The 20,388-nt window shown below is 47.3% G+C and overlaps 1 protein-coding gene across 6 annotated transcripts in view; it reads left to right on the plus strand.

Annotated features, from left to right (window-relative positions):
- ANKRD24 (ankyrin repeat domain 24) overlaps nucleotides 1-20,388 on the plus strand; it is a 49,823-nt gene that overhangs the window by 18,595 nt on the left and 10,840 nt on the right. For all 6 annotated transcript variants that reach the window (XM_039319037.1, XM_039319038.1, XM_039319040.1 and 3 more), the window contains 6 exons: nucleotides 3,546-3,653; nucleotides 4,798-4,839; nucleotides 6,144-6,242; nucleotides 8,925-8,997; nucleotides 11,346-11,467; nucleotides 14,773-16,365. In XM_039319037.1, the coding sequence (XP_039174971.1) occupies nucleotides 3,546-3,653; nucleotides 4,798-4,839; nucleotides 6,144-6,242; nucleotides 8,925-8,997; nucleotides 11,346-11,467; nucleotides 14,773-16,365 (2,037 nt within the window). The remainder of the gene's footprint in view (nucleotides 1-3,545; nucleotides 3,654-4,797; nucleotides 4,840-6,143; nucleotides 6,243-8,924; nucleotides 8,998-11,345; nucleotides 11,468-14,772; nucleotides 16,366-20,388) is intronic.

Here is a 20,388-nt window from a genome sequence, read left to right on the forward strand (position 1 = left end):
CTATTCTATTCTATTCTCAATAAAGATTCTATTCTATTCTATTCTATTCTATTCTATTCTATTCCATTCCATTCCATTCCATTCCATTCCATTCCATTTTCTATTCCATTCCATTCTCTATTCTATTTCTATTTCTATTCCTTTAGCCTTTTAGGATATTTAGTGAAACGGGAACCCAGAGAGATTTAATTAAGAAAGCAAAATACAAAGCAGAAAAAAAAAATACACCGAAGTTGGCTTGTTCTTGACTTATGACTACAATTGAGCCCAAAATTTCTGTTGCTAAGTGAGACAGATGTTGTGAACTTTGCCCCATTTTACGACCTTGCTTGCCACAGTTGATGAGCAAATTATTGCAGTTGCTAAGTAACGGGGTTGTGCAGTAAATGTAACATTAGAATTAAAAGACAATTAATAGTAGTAGTAGTAGTAGTAATAATAATAATAATAATAAAGTTGGAAGGGACCTTGGAGGTCATCTAGTCCAACCCCCTGCTCAGGCAGGAAACCCTACACCATTTCAGAAAAATGGCTGTCCAGTCTCTTCTTAAAAACTTCCAGTGTTGGAGCATTCACATCTTCTGGAGGCAGGTTGTTCCACTGATTCATTGTTCTCACTGTCAGGAAGTTTCTCCTTAGTTCCAGGTTGCTTCTCTCCTTGGTTAGTTTCCATCCGTTGCTTCTTGTCCTGCCTTCAGGTGCTTTGGAGAATAGCTTAATTCCCTCTTCTTTATGGCAGCCCCTGAGATATTGGAATACTGCTATCATGTCCCCCCTTGTCCTTCTCTTCGTTAAACTAGACATACCCAATTCCAGAAACCGTTCCTTATATGTTTTAGTCTCCAGTCCCCTGATCATCTTTGTTGCTCTTCTCTGTACTCTTTCCAGAGTCTCAACATCTTTTTTACATCGTGGTGACCAAAACTGGATGCAGTATTCCAAGTGTGGCCTTCCCAAGGCCTTGTAAAGTGGTATTAACACTTTACGTGATCTTGATTCTATCCCTCTGTTAATGCAGCCTAGCACTGTGTTGGCCTTTTTGGCAGCTGCAGCACACAGCTGGCTCATATTTAAGTGATTGTCCACTGGGACTCCGAGATTCCTCTCACAGTTACTACTATTGAGCCAGGTACCCCCTATACTATACCTGTGCATTTGGTTTTTCTTGCCTTTTCTTGCCTTTTCTTGAATTTCATTTTGTTAGATAGTGCCCAGTGGCACTATCTGTCTTTCCCCATTGGTTTTGCTTGTCAAGAGGTCGCGAGAGAGGGTCATGTGACCCCGGGATGCTGCAGTCATCCTAAGTACATGTCAGTTGGCAAGCCTCTGAATTTTGATCATATGATCATGGGGAACGATGCAACAGTGAAAAACGGCCATAATTCACTGTTTTTCAATGCCAGTGTCACTTCAAACGGTTACTAAACGAACGGTTGTAAGACGAAGACTTCCTGTCCTTTGCCCTGGTGCCGTTCACAACTTCAAAAAGGCTGTGGGTTGACAAGCTGCCTCTTAGAAGCTCTGGCTAAATCTGTTAAAAGAGGCTGTAATGATGTACTTATAATGACATCACTGCAAGCCCCAAGGAGTCGCCAACAGCCAACCTGAGTCTCTCTTTTTTAAATCTTTAAATTATTTTTTAATCTCACCTTTATTAGTTGTTATAAATAACTCAAGACGCTGAACATCCCTAATACCTGTTCCTCCAGCTATTTTTCCTACAACTACAACAACCCAGTGAGGTGGGTCAGGCTGAGAGAGAGAGAGAGAGAGAGAGAAAAGGCGAGAGAGAGATAGGAGAGAAAGAGAAAAGGAGAGAGAAAGAGAGAGGAGAGAGAGAAGGAGAGAGCGAGAAAGGGAGAAAGGAGACAAGAGGAGAGATAGAAGGAGAGAGAAGGAGAGAGAGAAAAAGGAGAGAAAGAAGGAGAGAGAAAGAGAAGGAGAGAGAGGAGAGAGAGAGAAGGAAAGAGAGGAGAGAGAGAAGGAGAGAAGGAAAGAGAGAAAGGCAAGAGAAGAGCGGAGAGAGAGAAAAGGAGAGAGAAAGAGAGGAGAGAGAGAAGGAGAGAGAGAAAGGGAGAAAGGAGACAAGAGGAGAGATAGAAGGAGAGAGAAAGAGAAGGAGAGAGAGAAAAAGGAGAGAAAGAGAAGGGGAGAGAGAAAGAGAAGGAGATAGAAGAGAGAGAGAGAGAAGGAAAGAGAGGAGAGAGAGAAGGAGTGAAGGAAAGAGAGAAAGGCGAGAGAAGAGAGGAGAGAGAAAAGGAGAGAGAAAGAGGAGAGAGAAGGAGAGAGAGAAAGGGAGAAAGGAGACAAGAGGAGAGATAGAAGGAGAGAGAAAGAGAAGGCGAGAGAAAAGGAGAGAGAGAAAAAAGAGAGAAAGAGAAGGAAGAGAAAGAGAAGGAGAGAGAGAAAAAGAAAGAGAGAGAGGAGAGAGACAGAAGGAAAGAGAGGAGAGAAAGAAAGAGAAGGAGAGAGAGAAAGGGAGAAAGGAGAGAAGAGGAGAGACAGAAGGAGAGAGAAAGAGAGAGAGAGAGAGAGAAAGGAGAGAGAGGAGAGAGACAGAAGGAAAGAGAGGAGAGAGAGAAGGAGAGAAGGAAAGAGAGAAAGGCAAGAGAAGAGCGGAGAGAGAGAAAAGGAGAGAGAAAGAGAGGAGAGAGAGAAGGAGAGAGAGAAAGGGAGAAAGGAGAGAAGAGGAGAGACAGAAGGAGAGAGAAAGAGAGAGAGAGAGAGAGAAAGGAGAGAGAGGAGAGAGACAGAAGGAAAGAGAGGAGAGAGAGAAGGAGAGAAGGAAAGAGAGAAAGGCAAGAGAAGAGCGGAGAGAGAGAAAAGGAGAGAGAAAGAGAGGAGAGAGAGAAGGAGAGAGAGAGAAAGGGAGAAAGGAGACAAGAGGAGAGAAAGAGAAGGAGAGAGAAAAGGAGAGAGAGAGAAAAGGAGAGAGAGAAAAAAGAGAGAAAGAGAAGGAAGAGAAAGAGAAGGAGAGAGAGGAGAGAGACAGGAAAGAGAGGAGAGAAAGAAAGAGAGAAGGAAAGAGAGAAAGGCGAGAGAAGAGAGGAGAGAGAAAAGGAGAGAGAAAGAGGAGAGAGAAGGAGAGAGAGAAAGAGAGAGGAGAGAGAGGAGAGAGACAGAAGGAAAGAGAGGAGAGAGAGAGAGAAGGAGAGAGGGAAAGAGAAAGGCGAGAGAAGAGAGGAGAGAGAGAAAAGGAGAGAGAAAGAGAGAGGAGAGAGAAGAGGGAGAGAAGGAAAAAGAGAAAGGAGAGAGAAGACAGGAGAGAAGGAGAGAGAGAGAGAGAGAGAAAAGGAGAGAACGGAGAGAGGAGAGAAAAAAGAGAGAGAGAAGGAGAAAGAAAAAGAGGAGAGAAAAGGGGAGAGAGAGAGAGAGAGAAAGGGAGAGAGGAGAAAGAAAGCAGAGAGAGAAAAGGAGAGAGAGAGGAAAGAGAAGGAGAAAGAGAGAGAGAGGAAAGGAAAGAGAGAGAGAGAGAGAGAGAGAGAGAGAGAGAGAGAGATGAGGGGACTGGCCCAAGGTTCCCCAACTACCTTTTTTATTCCTAGGAGGATCGGGATGCCTACGAGGAGATTGCGAAGCTGCGGCAGGAGAGGGCTCACTTTCTCCAAAAGATCCGGGGACTGGAGCAGCTCCAGGACAAACAGAAACAGGAAGTGAGTGTTTGAAGACCCCCCCCCCCCCGGATAAAGATTTCAATCAATCAGAATAGAGCTGGAAGGGACCTTGGAGGTCTTCTAGTCCAGCCCCCTGCTCAAGCAGGAGACCCCCCCTGCCGTTTCAGACTGGTGGCTGTCCAGTCCCTTCTTACAAACCTTGAGTGATGAAGCACCCACCACTTCTGAAGATAAGCTATTCCACGAATTTTCCTCGCGGTTAGGAAGTTTCTCCTGAATTCCAGGTTGCTTCCCTCCTTGATGAGTTTCCAACCGTTGTTTCTTCTCCTGCCCTCTGGTGCTTTGGAGAAGAGGTTGACCCCCCCCTCCTCCTCTTTGGGGCAGCCCCTCACATACTGGAATCCTGCTTTCATGTCAAACCAATTTCTTCTTTTTTCTGGACTAGCCAAACCCAAATCCTGCAGCCGTTCTTCATAGGTTTTAGTCTCTATTCCAGTGGTTCTCAACCTGTGGGTCGGGACCCCATTTGGGGTCGAACGACCATTTCACGGGGGTCGCCAAACCACGCAGTCCGCCATTTTTTTCCCCTTTTCCTTAGCTGTGCGACTCCCTTTTATTCTGTTGGCTTTTGAAAGCCAATAGAATAGACTCTCTTGAATAGAGTCTAATTCTATTGGCTTTCCAAAGCCAATAGGAATTGTCCAGGCTGTCTCTGCCCTGCTGAGCCCCCCAAAAGTCCCATTCTGCAAACGGTGCTGCACCAGTGGAGTAGTCCTCGACTTACGACCGGTTGAGTAGTCCTCGACTTACGACCGGTTGGGGGTCGCGGCATTAAAAAGGTTGAGAACCACTGCTCTAAGCCTTTAATCAACTTGCTTGCTCTTCTTTGCACTTTTCCCCCCAAAGTCTCAACATTTTTTGGTAATGTGGGTGACCAAAACTGGATGCTGTATTCCAAGTGAGGATTCATAAAGCGTACCGTTAAGTAAATAAATCCTGCAGGGAGCCTTGATTATGGATTTTTGGTTCCTGCATTTAATTCCATGCTTTATTTTACCTTCTGGTCATCCAGAACCGGGGGGGGGGGGGGGAGGCGGTTTCGAGAGATGGGTCAATAAACCAGACATTTTCCTGGCAGTGAACTTTACCTCTTTCCCTCCCCTTCTTTCGCCTCTGGGAGCAGCTGGAGACCCCAAACGGCTCTTTGTCTCTTCTGGAGAAGCAGGTGAGTCTTATTCTGGAGCAGAGGAACACAAGATGAGAGGCATGGGGTTGAACTCCCAATGATGTCACACACCACAATATGACGAGGAGCCTAACAGCGGCTTGCAAATTGCAAGGAAGGAAGGAGGGAGGCAGGGAGGGAGGGAAGGAAGGAAGGAAGAAAAAAGGAAGGAAGAAAAAAGGAAGGAAAGGAAGGAAAGGATGGAAGGAAAGAAAGAAAGAAAAAAAGAAGGAAAGGAAGGAAGGAGGGAGGGAGGGAAGGAGGAAAGAAAGAAAGGAAGAAAAAAGAAAAAGGAAGGAAAGAAAAAGAGGAAAGGAAGGAAGAAAAGGAAGGAAGGAAGGAAGAAAAGAGGAAGAGGGAGGAAGGAAGGATGGAAGAAAGAAAGAAAGAAAGAAAGAAAGGAAAGGAAGGAAGGAGGGAGGGAGGGAAGGAGGAAAGAAGGAAAGGAAGAAAAAAGAAAAAGGAAGGAAAGAAAAAGGGAGGGAAGGAAGGAAGAAAAGGGAGGGAAGGAAGGAAAGAAAAGGAGGAAAGGAAGGAAGAAAAAGAAAGAAAGAGGAAGGAAGAAAGAAAGAAAGGAAGAAAAAGAAAGAAAGAAAGAAAAAGAGGAAGGAAAGGAAGGAAGGAGGGAGGGAGGGAAGGGGGAAAGAAGGAAAGGAAGAAAAAAGAAAAAGGAAGGAAAGAAAAGGAGGGAAGGAAGGAAGAAAAAGAAAGAAAGAGAAGGAAGAAAGAAAGAAAGAAAAGAAAAAGAAAGAAAGAAAGAAAGAAAGAGGAAGGAAAGAAAGAAAGGAGGGAGGGAGGGGGAAAGAAGGAAAGGAAGAAAAAAGAAAAGAAAGGAAGTAAAGAAAAAGGGAGGGAAGGAAGGAAGAAAAGAAAGGAAGAAAAAGAAAGAAAGAGGAAGGAAGAAAATGAAAGAAAGAAAGAAAGAAAGAAAGAAAGAAAGAAAGAAAGAAAGAAAGAAAGACAGACACAATGGCTATAAGTGACACCCAAACAGTGGTTGACCCCCTCATTGGGAACATGTAGGCCTGAAGCCTCTTTCCAACTGCACATTCAAAGACCCACTTTCCTAGTTTCCAGCCACAAACTCCACATCCTGTCTGGGTCTAGTCCAGCATCCTGCGTGAACTCAACTCGCCGGTAACGCTAAAGTCCCATCAAGGACTCCTGCAACGGAACGCTGGAATTCCATATCGAGGCCATTCCGGTCCGTTCAAAAGAATTCATCAGACACCCAAACAGGCGAGCATCACAATTGGAATAAAATCCTGGTTTTTCTTTTCTTTTTTCTTTTTGTCGTCTTCCAGTTAGACGATCTTCAACGCCGACTGGCGGAGACGGCAAATGAGAAGGAAAGTCTCAGGAAGGAACTGGAAGTGCTGCGAAGCCGGCTTTCGTTATGCGAGGTACTGAAGGGATATTTTAGGATCAAGCCGTCCCTTTAAGAAAATAATAATAATAATAATGATGATGATGATGATGATGATAAAGTTGGAAGGGACCTTGGAGGTCATCGAGTCCAACCCCCCCTGCTCAGGCAGGAAACCCTATACCAGTGGTTCTCAACCTTTTTAATGCCGCGACCCCCAACCGGTCGTAAGTCGAGGACTACTCAACCGGTCGTACGTCGAGGACTACTCAACTGGTGCAGCACCGTTTGCAGAATAGGACTTTTGGCGGGCTCAGCAGGGCAGAGACAGCCTGGACAATTCCTATTGGCTTTTGAAAGAGAGTCTATTCTATTGGCTTTCAAAAGCCAATAGAATAAAAGGGAGTAGCAAAGCTAAGGAAAAGGGGGAAAAAATGGTGGACTGCGTTGTTTGGCGACCCCTGTGAAATGGTCGTTCGTCCCCAAATGGGGTCCCGACCCACAGGTTGAGAACCACTGCCGTATACCATTTCGGACAAATGGCTGTCCAGTCTCCTCTTAAAAACTTCCAGTGTTGGAGCATTCACTGCTTCTGGAGGCAGGTGGTTCCACTGGTTAATTGTTCCCACTGTCAGGAAGTTTCTCCTTAGTTCCAGGTTGCTTCTCTCCTTGATGAGTTTCCACCCGTTGCTTCTTGTCCTGCCTTCAGGCGCTTTGGAGAATAGCTTGACTCCCTCTTCTTTGGGGCAACCCCTGAGATATTGGAAGACTGCTCTCATGTCCCCCCTCGTCCTTCTCTTCGTTAAAGGAGACATACCCAATTCCAGCAACCGTTCCTTATAGGTTTTAGCCTCCAGTCCCCTGATCATCTTTGTTGCTCTTCTCTGTACTCTTTCTAGAGCAGTGGTTCTCAACTTTTCTAATGCCGCGACCCCATAATACAGTTCCCCATGTTGTGGTGACCCCCAACCACTTATACATCACCGGGTGCCAGGGGCGTGGCCAAAGAAAAGGGGGAAAAAATGGCGGACAGCCTTGTTTGGCGACCCCATGAAATGGTCGTTCAATCCCAAATGGGGTCCCGACCCACAGGTTGAGAACCACTGTTCTAGAGTCTCAACATCTTTTTTACATCGTGGGGACCAAAACTGGATGCCGTATTCCAAGTGTGGCCTTACCAAGGCCTTGTAAAGTGGTATCAACACTTCACGTGGTCTTGATTCTCTCCCTCTGTTAATGCAGCCCAGCACTGTGTTGGCTTTTTTGGCAGCTGCAGCACACGGCTGGCTCCTATTTAAGGGATTCTCCACTAGGATTCCACGATCCCTCTCACAGTTACTACTATTGAGCCAGGTGCCCCCTATACTATACCTGTGCATTTGGTTTTTCTTCTTGCTGAGTGACCGGCCGAGCCGTCCAGCCCCCTCGATGGTCAAGCGAAAGCCGTGATGCCAGGCTGCAAAACCCAAGAAAGACATTCTTGTGATTCTTTCAAGGAGGCGCCATTCTCGTTCCTCCCCTGTACACGGGATCTTGCCAAAAAAAAGCAAGCGAACGTCCCCACCGCGCATCTGCTTGCAGCGAGACGATGCCAAACAAATTGAACAAATAATCATTTCATCGGTGAAACGTATGCTTGGGGAACGGTGGGGGAGGAGCTGTCTGCACCTCCTTTCTCCTGAACGGAAGGGTCTCTTGCTCCTTTGGAATATGCCCCTTCCCGATGGAGGAGAATAGTTGCAGCGCAGGGTTGAACTGGAGGGGTGTGTGTGTGTGTCCGTGCTTTCCCAGTCTGCCTGTTTTCTTGCAGACGTTTTACGACCCAACTAAGGAACATTATCAGTGCTAGAAGGAGGAAGGAGAAGGAGAACTGTGAGTTCCGTGGTGATGTCTGAGTTTAGCTGTTTTCTTGCAGACATTTTATGACCCAACTAGGGAACAGCATCAGTGCTAGAAGGAGGGAGAACTGTGAGCTCCGTGGTAATGTCTGAGCTTGGCTGTTTTCTTGCAGACGTTTTATGACCCAACTAGGGAACAGCATCAGTGCTAGAAGGGAGGAGGAGGAGGAGGAGGAGGAGAATGACGACAACTGTGGGGTCCTTAGTGCTCTCTGAGCTTGGCTTCTTTCTTGCAGATGTTTTATGACCCAACTAGGGAACAGCATCAATGCTAGGAGGGAGGAGGAGGAGGAGGAGGACGACGACGACGACGACTGTGGGGTCCTTAGTGCTCTCTGAGCTTGGCTGCTTTCTTGCAGACATTTCACCGTGCACTGATGATGTTACCTAGTCTGGTAATGAAATGTCTGCAAGAAAACGATCAAACTCAAGAGAGCGCCAAGGATCCCACAGTTTTTCTCCTCCTCCTCCTCCTCCTCCTCCTCCTCCTCTCCCCAAACCTCACTCTGGTCTAGCACTGATGGTGTTACCTAGAAGGGTTACGAAACGTCTGCAAGGAAACAACTAAACTCAGAGAGCTCCCAGGACCCCATCCTCCCCCCCTCCCTCTTGAGAATCTGGATGATCTTCCATCACATCTGGACCGTATCTAGGAGAGAGAAATGCACCTACATAATTGGCATAAAGTCCAAATTTTTTCCCAAAACGGTCGCCTTCGTCCCTGAGTCGAGAGCAGCCAGTCAGCGTCTTTTCTCCTCCGTGTTGCTCGTCTTAGATTCCCACATTCCAGGAAACCCTCATCTCCTCTTCTCTTTGTGCAGAACGACAAGGAAAACACCAGCTACGACGTGGAGACCCTGCAGGACGAGGAAGGAGAAATGCTGGAGCTTCCAGGTAAGGCTGGCCCTTCATCTCCCGGCAGAACACAGGCAGTCCTCGGCTTAACGACCGCAACCGAGCCCCACGTTTCGTATCGTTTAAACGAGAGATTTGTGAAGTGAATTTGACCCTGTTTTACGAGCTTTCGTGGGGATTGCGTGACCCCGGGACGCCGCGATCGTCATGAATGTGAGTCGGTGGCCAGGCATCTGAATTTGGATCACGTGACCACGTGAAATGGTCATACGTGTGAAACATGGTCCTAAGTCCCTTTTTTCCAGTTCCATTGTAACTAAATGAAGTAAGTGGAGAACTACCTGCATATAAAGTGTTCAGAGCTGAGCAAATCTGTCGGCTAGGCCCCATCTAAATATAGATAATCATCATCATCATCATCATCATCATCATCATCATCATCATCATAATAACAACAAGAACACAACAATAACAACAGTAGTAGTAGTAGTAGTAATAATAATAATAATAATATAAAGTTGGAAGGGACCTTGGAGCTCATTGAGTCCAACCCCTGCTCAGGCAGGTAACCCTACACCGTTTCAGACAAATGGCTGTCCAGTCTCTTCTTAAAAACTTCCAGTGTTGGAGCATTTACTGCTTCTGGAGGCAGGTGGTTCCACTGGTTAATTGTTCTAACTGTCAGGAAGTTTCTCCTTAGTTCTAGGTTGCTTCTCTCCTTGATGAGTTTCCATCCTTTGCTTCTTGTCCTTCCTTCAGGCGCTTTGGAGAATAGCTTGACTCCCTCTTCTTTAGGGCAGCCCCTGAGATATTGGAACACTGCTATCATGTCCTCCCTCATCCTTCTCTTCATTAAACTAGACATCCCCAATTCCAGCAATCGTTCCTTATATGTTTTAGCCTCCGGTCCCCTAATCATCTTTGTTGCTCTTCTCTGTACTCTTTCTAGAGTCTCAACATCTTTTTTACATCGTGGTGACCAAAACTGGATGCAGTATTCCAAGTGTGGCCTTACCAAGGCATTGAAGAATGCCAATACTTGGTATTAACACTTCACGTGATCTTGATTCTATCCCTCTGTTAATGCAGCCTAGCTCTGTGTTGGCCTTTTTGGCAGCTGCAGCACACGGCTGGCTCCTATTTAAGTGATGGTCCACTAGGATTCTGAGGTCCCTCTCACAGTTACTACTATTGAGCAAGGTCCTCTACTTACCATCATTCTTTTACTGACCGTTCAGAAATACAACCGCAGTGAAAAAAGCAACCTCATACCATCAGCCCTCACACATACGACCACTGCAGCATCCCTAAGGTCCCGCGACCAAAATCCAGCCCCTTGACCCTCCGTGTGTATTTATAGCGGTTGCAGGATTCTGGGTCACCCGATGGCCGTTTCCGATCTTCCCAGACAGCTCCTGATCAGCAGTGGTCAATGGAGGAAGCCGGATTCGCGTAACGACCGTGCGATGCACTTAACAACCGCCAAGATTTGCTTAAGAATTGTGGCATATAAAAAGTCAGAAAGTTTGGGTGCGATTCAGTGAACAGCCATCTTGCTTGGCGATGGAAATTCAGACACCCCCCCTCCCTCAATTGTGGTCATAGGTCGAGGACTACCTGTATTGCATTAGTGACCACCACCACCACTGGGTATCTCAAGGGTGTATCTGAGGAGAATACAAGTAGACCTCGACTTACAACGATTCATTTAGTGACCGTTCAAAGTTACAACGGCACTGAAAAAAAGGGACTTAGGACCGTGTTTCACACTTATGGCCATTTTGGCATCCCCATGGTGACATGATCAAAATTGGGAGACTTGACAATTGACTCATATTTACGACGGTCACGGTGTCCCGGGCTCAGGTGATCCCCTTTGGCGACTTTCTGACAAGCAGTCAGTGGGGGAAGCTGGATTCACTTAACGTCCAGGCTACTGACTTATCAACTGCTGTGTTTCACTTAACAACTGTGGCAAGAGAGGTCGTAAAGTGGGGTAAAACTCACTTAACAAATGCCTCACTTAACAACAGAAAGGTTGGGCGCAGGCGGGCCTTCTCCACCAGCTTTAATCTGTTTTTCTGCATCTTTTTCCTTCCTTCCTTCCTTCCTTCCTTCCTTCCTTCCTTCCTTCCTTCCTTCCTTCCTTCCTTCCTTCCTTCCTTCCTTCCTTCCTTCCTTCCTTTTTTCCCTTCCTTCCTTCCTTCCTTCCTTCCTTCCTTCCTTCCTTCCTTCCTTCCTTCCTCTCTCTCTCTCTCTCTCTCTCTCTCTCTCTCTCTTTCTTTCTTTCTCTTTCTCTCTTTCTCTCTTTCTTTCTTTCTTTCTTTCTTTCTTTCTTTCTTTCTTTCTTTCTTTCTTTCTTTCTTTCTCCTCCCTCTCTTTTTTAGCCGCAGCTGAGCTTCTCTCCAAAAAAAGCTTGAGTGCCTCGACTGAAGAGCTCTTAGCCACCCTGCAGAGCCAGATCGAGTCCCTGACCCGGAAGAACAAGAAATTAATGGAGAAAATAGAGGTAAATTACAGCTTTGCTCACCCTGTTGTGGAGAAAGATTGCTTGAGATAACCAATGCTACAGTACAGGTAATCCTAGACTTACAACGTTTAGTGATCGTTCAGAGTTACAACGGCATTGAGAAAAAATGACTTATGACCGTTTTTCACGCTTTACCACCATTGCAGCCTCCCCGTGATCACGTGATCAAAATTCTGACAGCAATAGCAGCACTCAGACTTATACACCGCTTCATAGTGCTTTACAGCCCTCCCTAAGCAGTTTACAGAGTCACCCTGTTGCGCCCCCCCCCCCCCAATCTGGGTTCTCATTTTACCGGTCTCGGAGAGAAGGCTGAGTCAATGTTGAGCTGGTCAGGATCGAACTGCTGGCAGGCAGGCAGGCGGGAGGGTGGGAAGGAAGGAAGGAAGGAAGGAAGGAAGGAAGGAAGGAAGGAAGGGCAATAGCAATAGCACTTAGATTTATACACCGCTTCACGGTGCTTTACAGCCTTCTCTAAGCAGTTTATAGAGTCAGCCTATTACCCCAAGAGTCTGGGTCCTCATTTTACTGACCTGAGAAGGATGGAACGCTGAGTCAACGTTGAGCCGGTCAGGATCAAACTGCTGGCAGTGGGCAGAGTCAGCCTGCAATACTGCATTCTAACCACTGTGCCACCACTCCTCCCACCTCCCACCCCTGGCCCTCTTTTACTTCCATTTTTAGTAGGTGCTCAGCAGGGAGGGGTGGAAACTTCCAGACAGCTCGCCTTCGCTGCAGACAACTTGCAGCACCGTTTGCAGAAGGGGACTTTGGGCGGGCTCAGCAGGGCAGAGACAGCCTGGACCATTCCTATTGGCTTTGGAAAGCCAATAGAATTAGACCCTATTCAAGAGAGTCTATTCTATTGGCTTTCAAAAGCCAATAGAATAAAAGGGAGTAGCACAGCTAAGGACAAGGGGGGAAAAAATGGCGGACTGCGTTGTTTGGTGACCCCCGTGAAATGGTCGTTCGACCCCAAATGGGGTCCCGACCCACAGGTGGAGAACCACTGTGATAGCAGCCTTCCAATATCTCAGGGGCTGCCCCAAAGAAGAGAGAGTCAAGCTATTCTCCAAAGAGAAGGCAGGACAAGAAGCAACGGGTGGAAACTAATCAAGGAGAGAAGCAACCTAGAACTATGGAGAAACTCCCTGACAGTGAGAACAATTAATCAGTGGAACAACCTGCCTCCAGAAGCGGTAAATGCTCCAACACTGGAAGTTTTTAAGAAGAGACTGGACAGCCATTTGTCCGAAATGGTATAGGGTTTCCTGCCTGACCAGGGGGGGTTGGACTAGATGACCTCCAAGGTCCCTTCCAACTTTATTATTATTATTATTATTATTAGTAGTAGTAGTAGAAGTAGTACATGCCAGTTGCCAAGTGACTGAGTTTGGATCATGTTGCCGCGGAGATGCTGCAAGGGTCGTAAGTGTGAAACCCGGTCATAAGTCAGCGTGGCTCTAACTTGGAACGATCACTAAAGAAATGCTTGTGAGTTGAGGACCAGCTGCATGCTCTCCTGGAGTTGCAGTCACATGCAGCTGGGGGATCCTTCGGCTGGAGACCCTCCCCCCCACAAGGACAGAGTTGGAATACAGATAATCCTCGACTTACGACAGTTCATTTAGTGACCAAAGTCACCACGGCACTGAAAAAAAGGGACTTATGACCATTTTTTTCACACTTACCGACTGTCGTAGCATCTCTGCGGTCCTGTGATCAAAATTCAAATGACTGGCAACTGGCATGTACTTGCGACGGTTGCAGTGTCCTGGGGGGGGGGGTGTCACGCAACCCCCTTTTGCAACCTTCCAATGGGCAAAGTCGAGGTAGAAGCCCGGTTTGCTTAAGACTCGTTTAACGACTCTGGCAGGGAAGGTCGTAAAACGGGACCAAGCTCACTTAACCGCTGTCTCGCCTAGCCATGGAAATTTGGGGGCTCGGCTGTGGTCGTAAGCCGAGGACCGCCTGGGAATAACAATCAATATAAGGTGACCAACTTTTCTACAATGAAAAGGAGGACACAAATAAATTGAAGACAAAAAGATCGTAAATAAAACATTTTATTCATTGCAACAATAATACAGAATACCCTATAATATGATAATTGCATAATAAAAAACATTTGTAACAATAACATTTTATACTGTAATTATGCTTACATGCTATACCCCGCCCGCAGCTGCCCCGCCAGCACTGCTGCCCCGCTGCGTAGAGCGGGCCCCGCGGCTCCGAAAGCATCTGCTGCGCCAGCTCTGGCCCTGGGGGGTAGCCCACCATCAACACACCCCACCTGCAACCGCCCCGCCAGCACCACCACCCACCCTGCACAGCCCTGTGTAGAGCAGGCCCCGTGGCTCCCATAGCACGGGGGGCAGCTGGCCACTGCCGCCCCTCACACCCCCGCCCGCAGCAGCCCCGTTGCCCCTGCCTCTTGCACCCGCAGCCATTATTGCCCTAGCAGGGCCGAAGATCAAGAGAAAGTTACTGTGGCATCGCTGCTCCAGTCTCCTCAGGTATCTTCAGGACTAACTAGGAGATGATGTAGTTGGGTAGCAGGAGGGGTGCAAAATTCCTGCCAATTCGCTTTCGCTGCAGACAACTTACATGTGCAAAGTTTGCCGGACGGGTGTTTTGGCGCGCTCAGCAGCAATTCCTATTGGCTTTTGAGAGCCAATAGCGGGAGTAGCACAGCTCATGCAAAAGTTGAAAACAAAAAACATCAAAAAAAGGTGCCGGAACACCATTCTGAGCGTTCTGTGAGAAAAAAAAAGCCCTGTAGATTACCGTAAATGCCGGCGTATAAGACGACTTCCGTGAGCGCTGAAATCGGCGCCAAAGACGGGGGTCGTCTTATACGCCGAGTCGTCTTATACGCCGGAAATACTGGTAGTTTCCGGCGTATAAGACGACGTTCTAGGAATGCGGCCCGGCTATAAAGACGGGGGTTGTCTTATACGCCGGGTCGCCTAATACGCCGGCATATACGGTAGTCTTCAAATATCGAAAAGGAGGACATGAAGGAGGACACTTTTCGAGGGAGGACAGAACTCACCAAAGGAGGACTGTCCTCCCTAAAGGAGGACGCTTGGTCACCTTAATAAATACCCTTTTAGGAAAGGCAAAAACGCAGAAGAAGGACCAAAAGCATCCGTCCAAAGTCAAGGACTGCTTGCAATCATGCCACACAATGCAGTCAACTCTCCTGATCACTTTTTGGTGGGTTTTTTTTTCTCTGTCTCTGTCTCTGGGTGTTTCAAGTAACTTTCTGTTTTGTGCAGGTGTTGGAGAAGGACGAGAGCGAGGCTGACCCTTCCGGGGATGTCATCCCTGTCGTTTTGTACGACTCGCTCCGATCCGAGTTTGAGAAGCTGAAAGCACAGCAGCTGGAGGCTCAGGAGCTGCTGAAGTCGCTGGAAAGCCAGGGAACGGAGGAAAGCCCTCCTAAACCCATCTCGGCCGAGGCTTACGAACAACGGCTGAAGGACGATTACGAGAAGCAAATCGCAGCCCTTAAGCAAGCCTTGGAGAAGATCAACTGCCCGGGCGATCCGATCGGGCTGAACCAAGCGACGGAAAGCGAAGCTGACGTGGAGCCGGAAGGACAAAGCAACTTCAAGAGATGGGGGAGAGAAGAGACGGAGGAGCTGACAAAGAAACTGAGAGAAACCCAGGAGAAATATCAGGTAGCTTTGGCCGAAGTGAAGCTCCTGGAGGACCAGATTGAGCTGGGCATCTTGTCCGTTGAGGACAAAGAAGCTGCTGAGAGTTCCAGCATCGAACTCCAGACGGTGAAGGCTGCTCTGCACCAGACTCGGGAGGAGCTGAAGGAACGAGACCAGAAGGTGAAGGATTTGGAAGGGCTGCTCAGGGTTCGAGAAGAAAGAGGGGCCCAAAACTGCTCCGCTCAGGCCTGCGAGGAGATGAAAGCCACCCTTGGGGCCTCCTTGGATGCTGTGTCGAAGGAGAAAGAGGCGCTTCTCCAGAGGTGCGCCTCTGTGGAAACGGAGCTAAGAGAACTAAGGGCCTCCTTGCAGGAGAAGGAGAAGGAGGAGGAGGAGGAGAAGGAGGAGAAGAAGAACAGCCACCAGATGCTGGAAGGAAGGTCTTCCATCAGCCAGGCCCTTCAGGAGACCAGCAAGCTGCGAGAACAGCTGGAAGCCATGACTGAGCGACACCAAGAAGCAAAGGCTCATCTCGAGGAGCTCCGAGAAGGCCGGGAGAAGCTGGAAGAGGAGCTTCAAGCAACCAAGGAGATCTTGGCCTCTGAGTACGTCCCTAGAGCGGAGCACGAAGACACGGTGGAGAAGCTGAAGGCCGCCTTCTCCGAGGCCGAAGAGAGGCTGCTGGAGATGAAAGAGAAGTACACCTCCACCCGGATCGAGCTGGCGGAACTTCAGAAGTCCACCGAGGTCTACAGGCGACAGTCGATACCCCTGACCGAGCACGTCCGGGCCAAGGAGGCGTTAGAAGGCACCTTGTGGGAGTTGAAGGCCAAAGCAAAGCTGGTGGAGCAGGAGCTGAGAGCCAAGGCCCGGGAGGCCTCTCGACTCCAGGCGGACCTGGACGAGCTCCGTCGAGGTGCCGTCTCCAAGGAGGCCCACGAGCAGCTGAGGGCCGCCTCGCAGGCCGAGAGCGAGGCCCTGAGGGCCAAGCTGAGCGACCTGGGCCGCAAGCACGAGCGGACCTGCACCGAAGTCTTCCAGGTGCAGCGGGAGGCCCTCTTCATGAAGAGCGAGAAGCAGGCTGCCGAGGCCCAGCTAGCCAGCGCCGAGAAGCAGCTGCAGAGCCTGCGGGCCGAGTCCGACCGTCTCCAGGAGTTGCACAGCCACGTCGAGGACTCGGCCGAGCTGCTCAAAGAGAAAGACAAGAAGGTGAGTCATGTTTTGGTTTGTCCGAAAAGATGCTCTCGGATTTGTCCTACTGCATCCAGTTTGGGTCACCTCGATGTAAAAAAAAAAAAAGGACTCTAGAACAGCGGTTCTCAACTTGTGGGTCGGGACCCCATTTGGGGTTGAACGACCATTTCACGGGGGTCGCCAAACCACACAGTCCGCCATTTTTTCCCCCTTTTCTTTGGCCACACCCCTGGCACCTGGTGATGTATACCGTATTTTCCGGTGTATAAGACGCTTTCTAAAGCCTGAAAATCTTCTCAAAAGTCAGGGGTCGTCTTATACGCAGGTATATGCGGGTAGCTGTTCTCTGAATTTAAAACCAATCTGCCCTCTAGTGGCCAGCCCTATTTTTTTTACAGAAATAAGCACTTAACAGGACAAAGCTTTCTAGCAGCAAAGGAGCTCCTATTGTGCTCATCTATAAACAGAAATTCAATATTGTACTGTATTTTCTGGCATATAAGATGACTTTCTAAACCCTGAAAATCTTCTCAAAAGTTGGGGGTCGTCTTATACGCCCAGTCGCCTTATACGTCGGAATATACGGTAAGTGGTTGGGGGTCACCACAACATGGGGAACTGTATTATGGGGTCGCGGCATTAGAAAGGTTGAGAACCACTGCTCTAGAAAGAGTGCAGAGAAGAGCAATAAAGAGGAACAGGGGACTGGAGGCTAAAGCATACGAAGAACGGTTGCTGGAATTGGGTATGTCTAGTTTAATGAAAAGAAAGGCTAAGACTGACAGGATAGCAGTGTTCTAATATTTGGGGGGCTGCCCAAAGAAAAGGGGGGTCAAGCTATTCTCCAGAGCGCCTGAAGGCAGGACAAGAAGCAATGGATGGAAACTAATCAAGGAGAGAAGCAACCTGGAACTATGGAGAAACTTCCTGGCAGTTAGAACAATTAATCAGTGGAACAACCTGCCTCCAGAAGTTGTGGGTGTTCCAACACTACAGGTTTTTAAGAAGAAATTGGACAACCATTTTTCTGAAATGGTATATGGGGGTCTCCTGCCTGAGCAGGGGGTTGGACTAGATGACCTCCAAGATCCCTCCTAACTTTGTTATTCCGTTATTCTCAGAGTTGGAAGGGACCTCGGAGATCTTCTAGTCCAACCCCCTACTCAAGCAGGAAATCCTACACCATTCCAGACAAGGGGTTGCCCAGTCCTTTCTTAAAAGCCTCCAGTGTTGGTGTACCCACAAATTCTGGAGGCAAGGAGTTCCACTGGTTAATTGTTCTCCCTGTCAGGTTAGCCCGAGAGAATCTTTTCCGGATCTTCTTTGCTATCTCCTCTGCATGGAGAAATGGTATAGGGTTTCCTGCCTGAGCAGGGGGTTGAACTAGATGACCTCCAAGGTCCCTTCCAACTTTTTATTATTATTATTATTATTATTATTATTATTATTATTATTATTCATTGCACAGCCAGTCAGATGTTCAGACTGGACCTGGAATAGGCAGATGTGGATGTTTGATCTGGGATAGGCTATTATGGATCATCACACAGTCAGCCAGATGTTCAGACTGGATTTGGCATTTTGTCTACCTATCGAGTCCTTACCCAGGACCTGGGATAGGCAGATGTGGATGTTTGATGGTATTACAGATATCGTCGCAGGATGGAAGCAGTTCCTAGTAAGGCCGCCTTTTGCAATTGACTAATAGCGAATTTGTCAGTGCCAATGGTGTTCAAGTGGTGCTCCAGTTGTTTTGGGATTGCACCCAAGGAGCCTATTACTATTGGTACTACCCTTGCTTGCTTTTGCCACAGTCTTTCTATTTCTATTTGTAGGTCTTTGTATTTTGTTATCTTCTCCAGTTCTTTCTCTTCTATTCTGCTATCTCCAGGCACTGCCACATCCACTATCCAGACTTTTTTGTCTTTCTTATCGACAATTGTTAAGTCTGGGGTGTTATGTTGCAGGTGCTTGTCTGTTTGAATTCTGAAGTCCCAGAGCAGTTTAATTTTATCATTTTCTATGACTTTATTTTATGATCCCACCAGTTTTTGCTTACAGGCAAATGATATTTTTTGCAGATCTTCCAATGCACCATTATTGCTACTTTGTCATGCCGCTGCTTGTAGTCAGTCTGTGCAATATTCTTGCAACAGCTTACCAGGTGGTCCACTGTATTATTATTATTATTATGGATCATCGCACAGTCAGCCAGATGTTCAGACTGGATTTGGCATTTTCTCTACCTATCGAGTCCTTACCCAGGACCTGGGATTGGCAGATGTGTTGTTGTTGTTGTTGTTGTTGTTGTGGTTATTATTATTATTATTATTATTATTATTATTATTATTATTATTATACCAGTAATTCTTCATCTAAGGTTTCATTGCACACTTTGGATATGTAATTTAAGAGGAATTAACTTCTTAATTCTGGCTTTGTAAGGATTACCGTCAGTGTCTGAAATTAGGCGTTTTATAGAATGCCTAGGAAATTATAGAATGGCAAAAATGGAAAGTCAAATGATGAAACTCTTAAATATTTCACATGTTTCTTAGACTTTCCATGCAAATGGGCAAAATATATAAAATACTCCAGCTCAAATGTCATTTTAGCCTTCCTTGTTGCAACATATAAGTCAATGATGGAAAAAGTAAGGTTCTCCATTTAGGCAAGAAAAAACAAATGCACGGGTATAGTATACGATTCAGGACAAATGGCTATCCGGTCTATTCTTAAAAACCACCAGGGTTTTTTCCCTTCTGAATGAAATATTCTGTGATTTATGGTTACATTTTATGAGCTGCTCAAACCTACAGCTTGGCGTGACCTAAAAAGCCAAAATCAATCAACCAATCAATATGCAGAACATTGAGCTAAAACCAGAACTCTTTTTGCTGGGTATCACTAAAGATAGATACAACAACAACAACAACAACAACAACAACAACAACAACAACAATAAAGTTGGAAGGGACCTTGGAGGTCATCTAATCCAACCCCCTGCTCAGGCATACAACCCTATACCATTTCAGACAAATGGCTGTCCAGTCTCTTCTTAAACACTTCCAGTGTTGGAGCATTCACCACTTCTGGAGGCAGGTTGTTCCACTGGTTAATTGTTCTCACTGTCAGGAAGTTTCTCCTTAGTTCTAGGTTGCTTCTCTCCTTGATTAGTTTCCACCCGTTGCTTCTTGTCCTGCCATCAGGCGCTTTGGAGAATAGCTTGACTCCCTCTTCTTTGGGGCAGCCCCTGAGATATTGGAACACTGCTATCCTGTCCCCCCTCGTCCTTCTCTTCGTTAAACTAGACATACCCAATTCTAGCAACTGTTCCTTATATGTTTTAGCCTCCAGTCCCCTGATCCTCTTTGTTGCTCTTCTCTGCACTCTTTCTAGAGTCTCAACATCTTTTTTACATCGTGGTGACCAAAACTGGATGCCGTATTCCAAGTGTGGTCTTACCAAGGCCTTGTAAAGTGGTATTAATACTTCACGTGATCTTGATTCTATCCCTCTGTTAATGCAGCCTAGCATTGTGTTGGCCTTTTTGGCAACTGCAGCACACTGCTGGCTCCTATTTAAGTGATTGTCCACTAGGACTCCGAGGTCCCTCTCACAGTTACTACTATTGAGCAAGGTACCCCCTATACCAGTGGTTCTCAACCTGTGGGTCGGTACCCCATTTGGGGTCGAAAGACCATTTCACGGGGGTCGCCAAAGAACGCAGTCTGCCATTTTTTCCCCCCTTTTCCTTAGCTGTGCTACTCCTTTTTATTCTATTGGCTTTTGAAAGCCAATAGAATAGACTCTCTTGAATAGAATCTAATTCTATTGGCTTTCAAAAGCCAATACGAATTGTCCAGGCTGTCTCTGCCCTGCTGAGCCCGCCAAAAGTCCCATTCTGCAAACGGTGCTGCACCAGTTGAGTAGTTCTCGACTTATGACCGGTTGAGTAGTCCTCGACTTACGACTGATTGGGGGGTCGCGGCATTAAAAAGGTTGAGAACCACTGCCCTGCCCTGCCCTGCCCTGCCC

Source organism: Crotalus tigris, unplaced genomic scaffold (genome assembly GCF_016545835.1).
Source record: "Crotalus tigris isolate CLP2741 ecotype Arizona unplaced genomic scaffold, ASM1654583v1 scf7180000021954.94103, whole genome shotgun sequence".
Classification (NCBI taxonomy): Eukaryota; Metazoa; Chordata; class Lepidosauria; order Squamata; family Viperidae; genus Crotalus; species Crotalus tigris.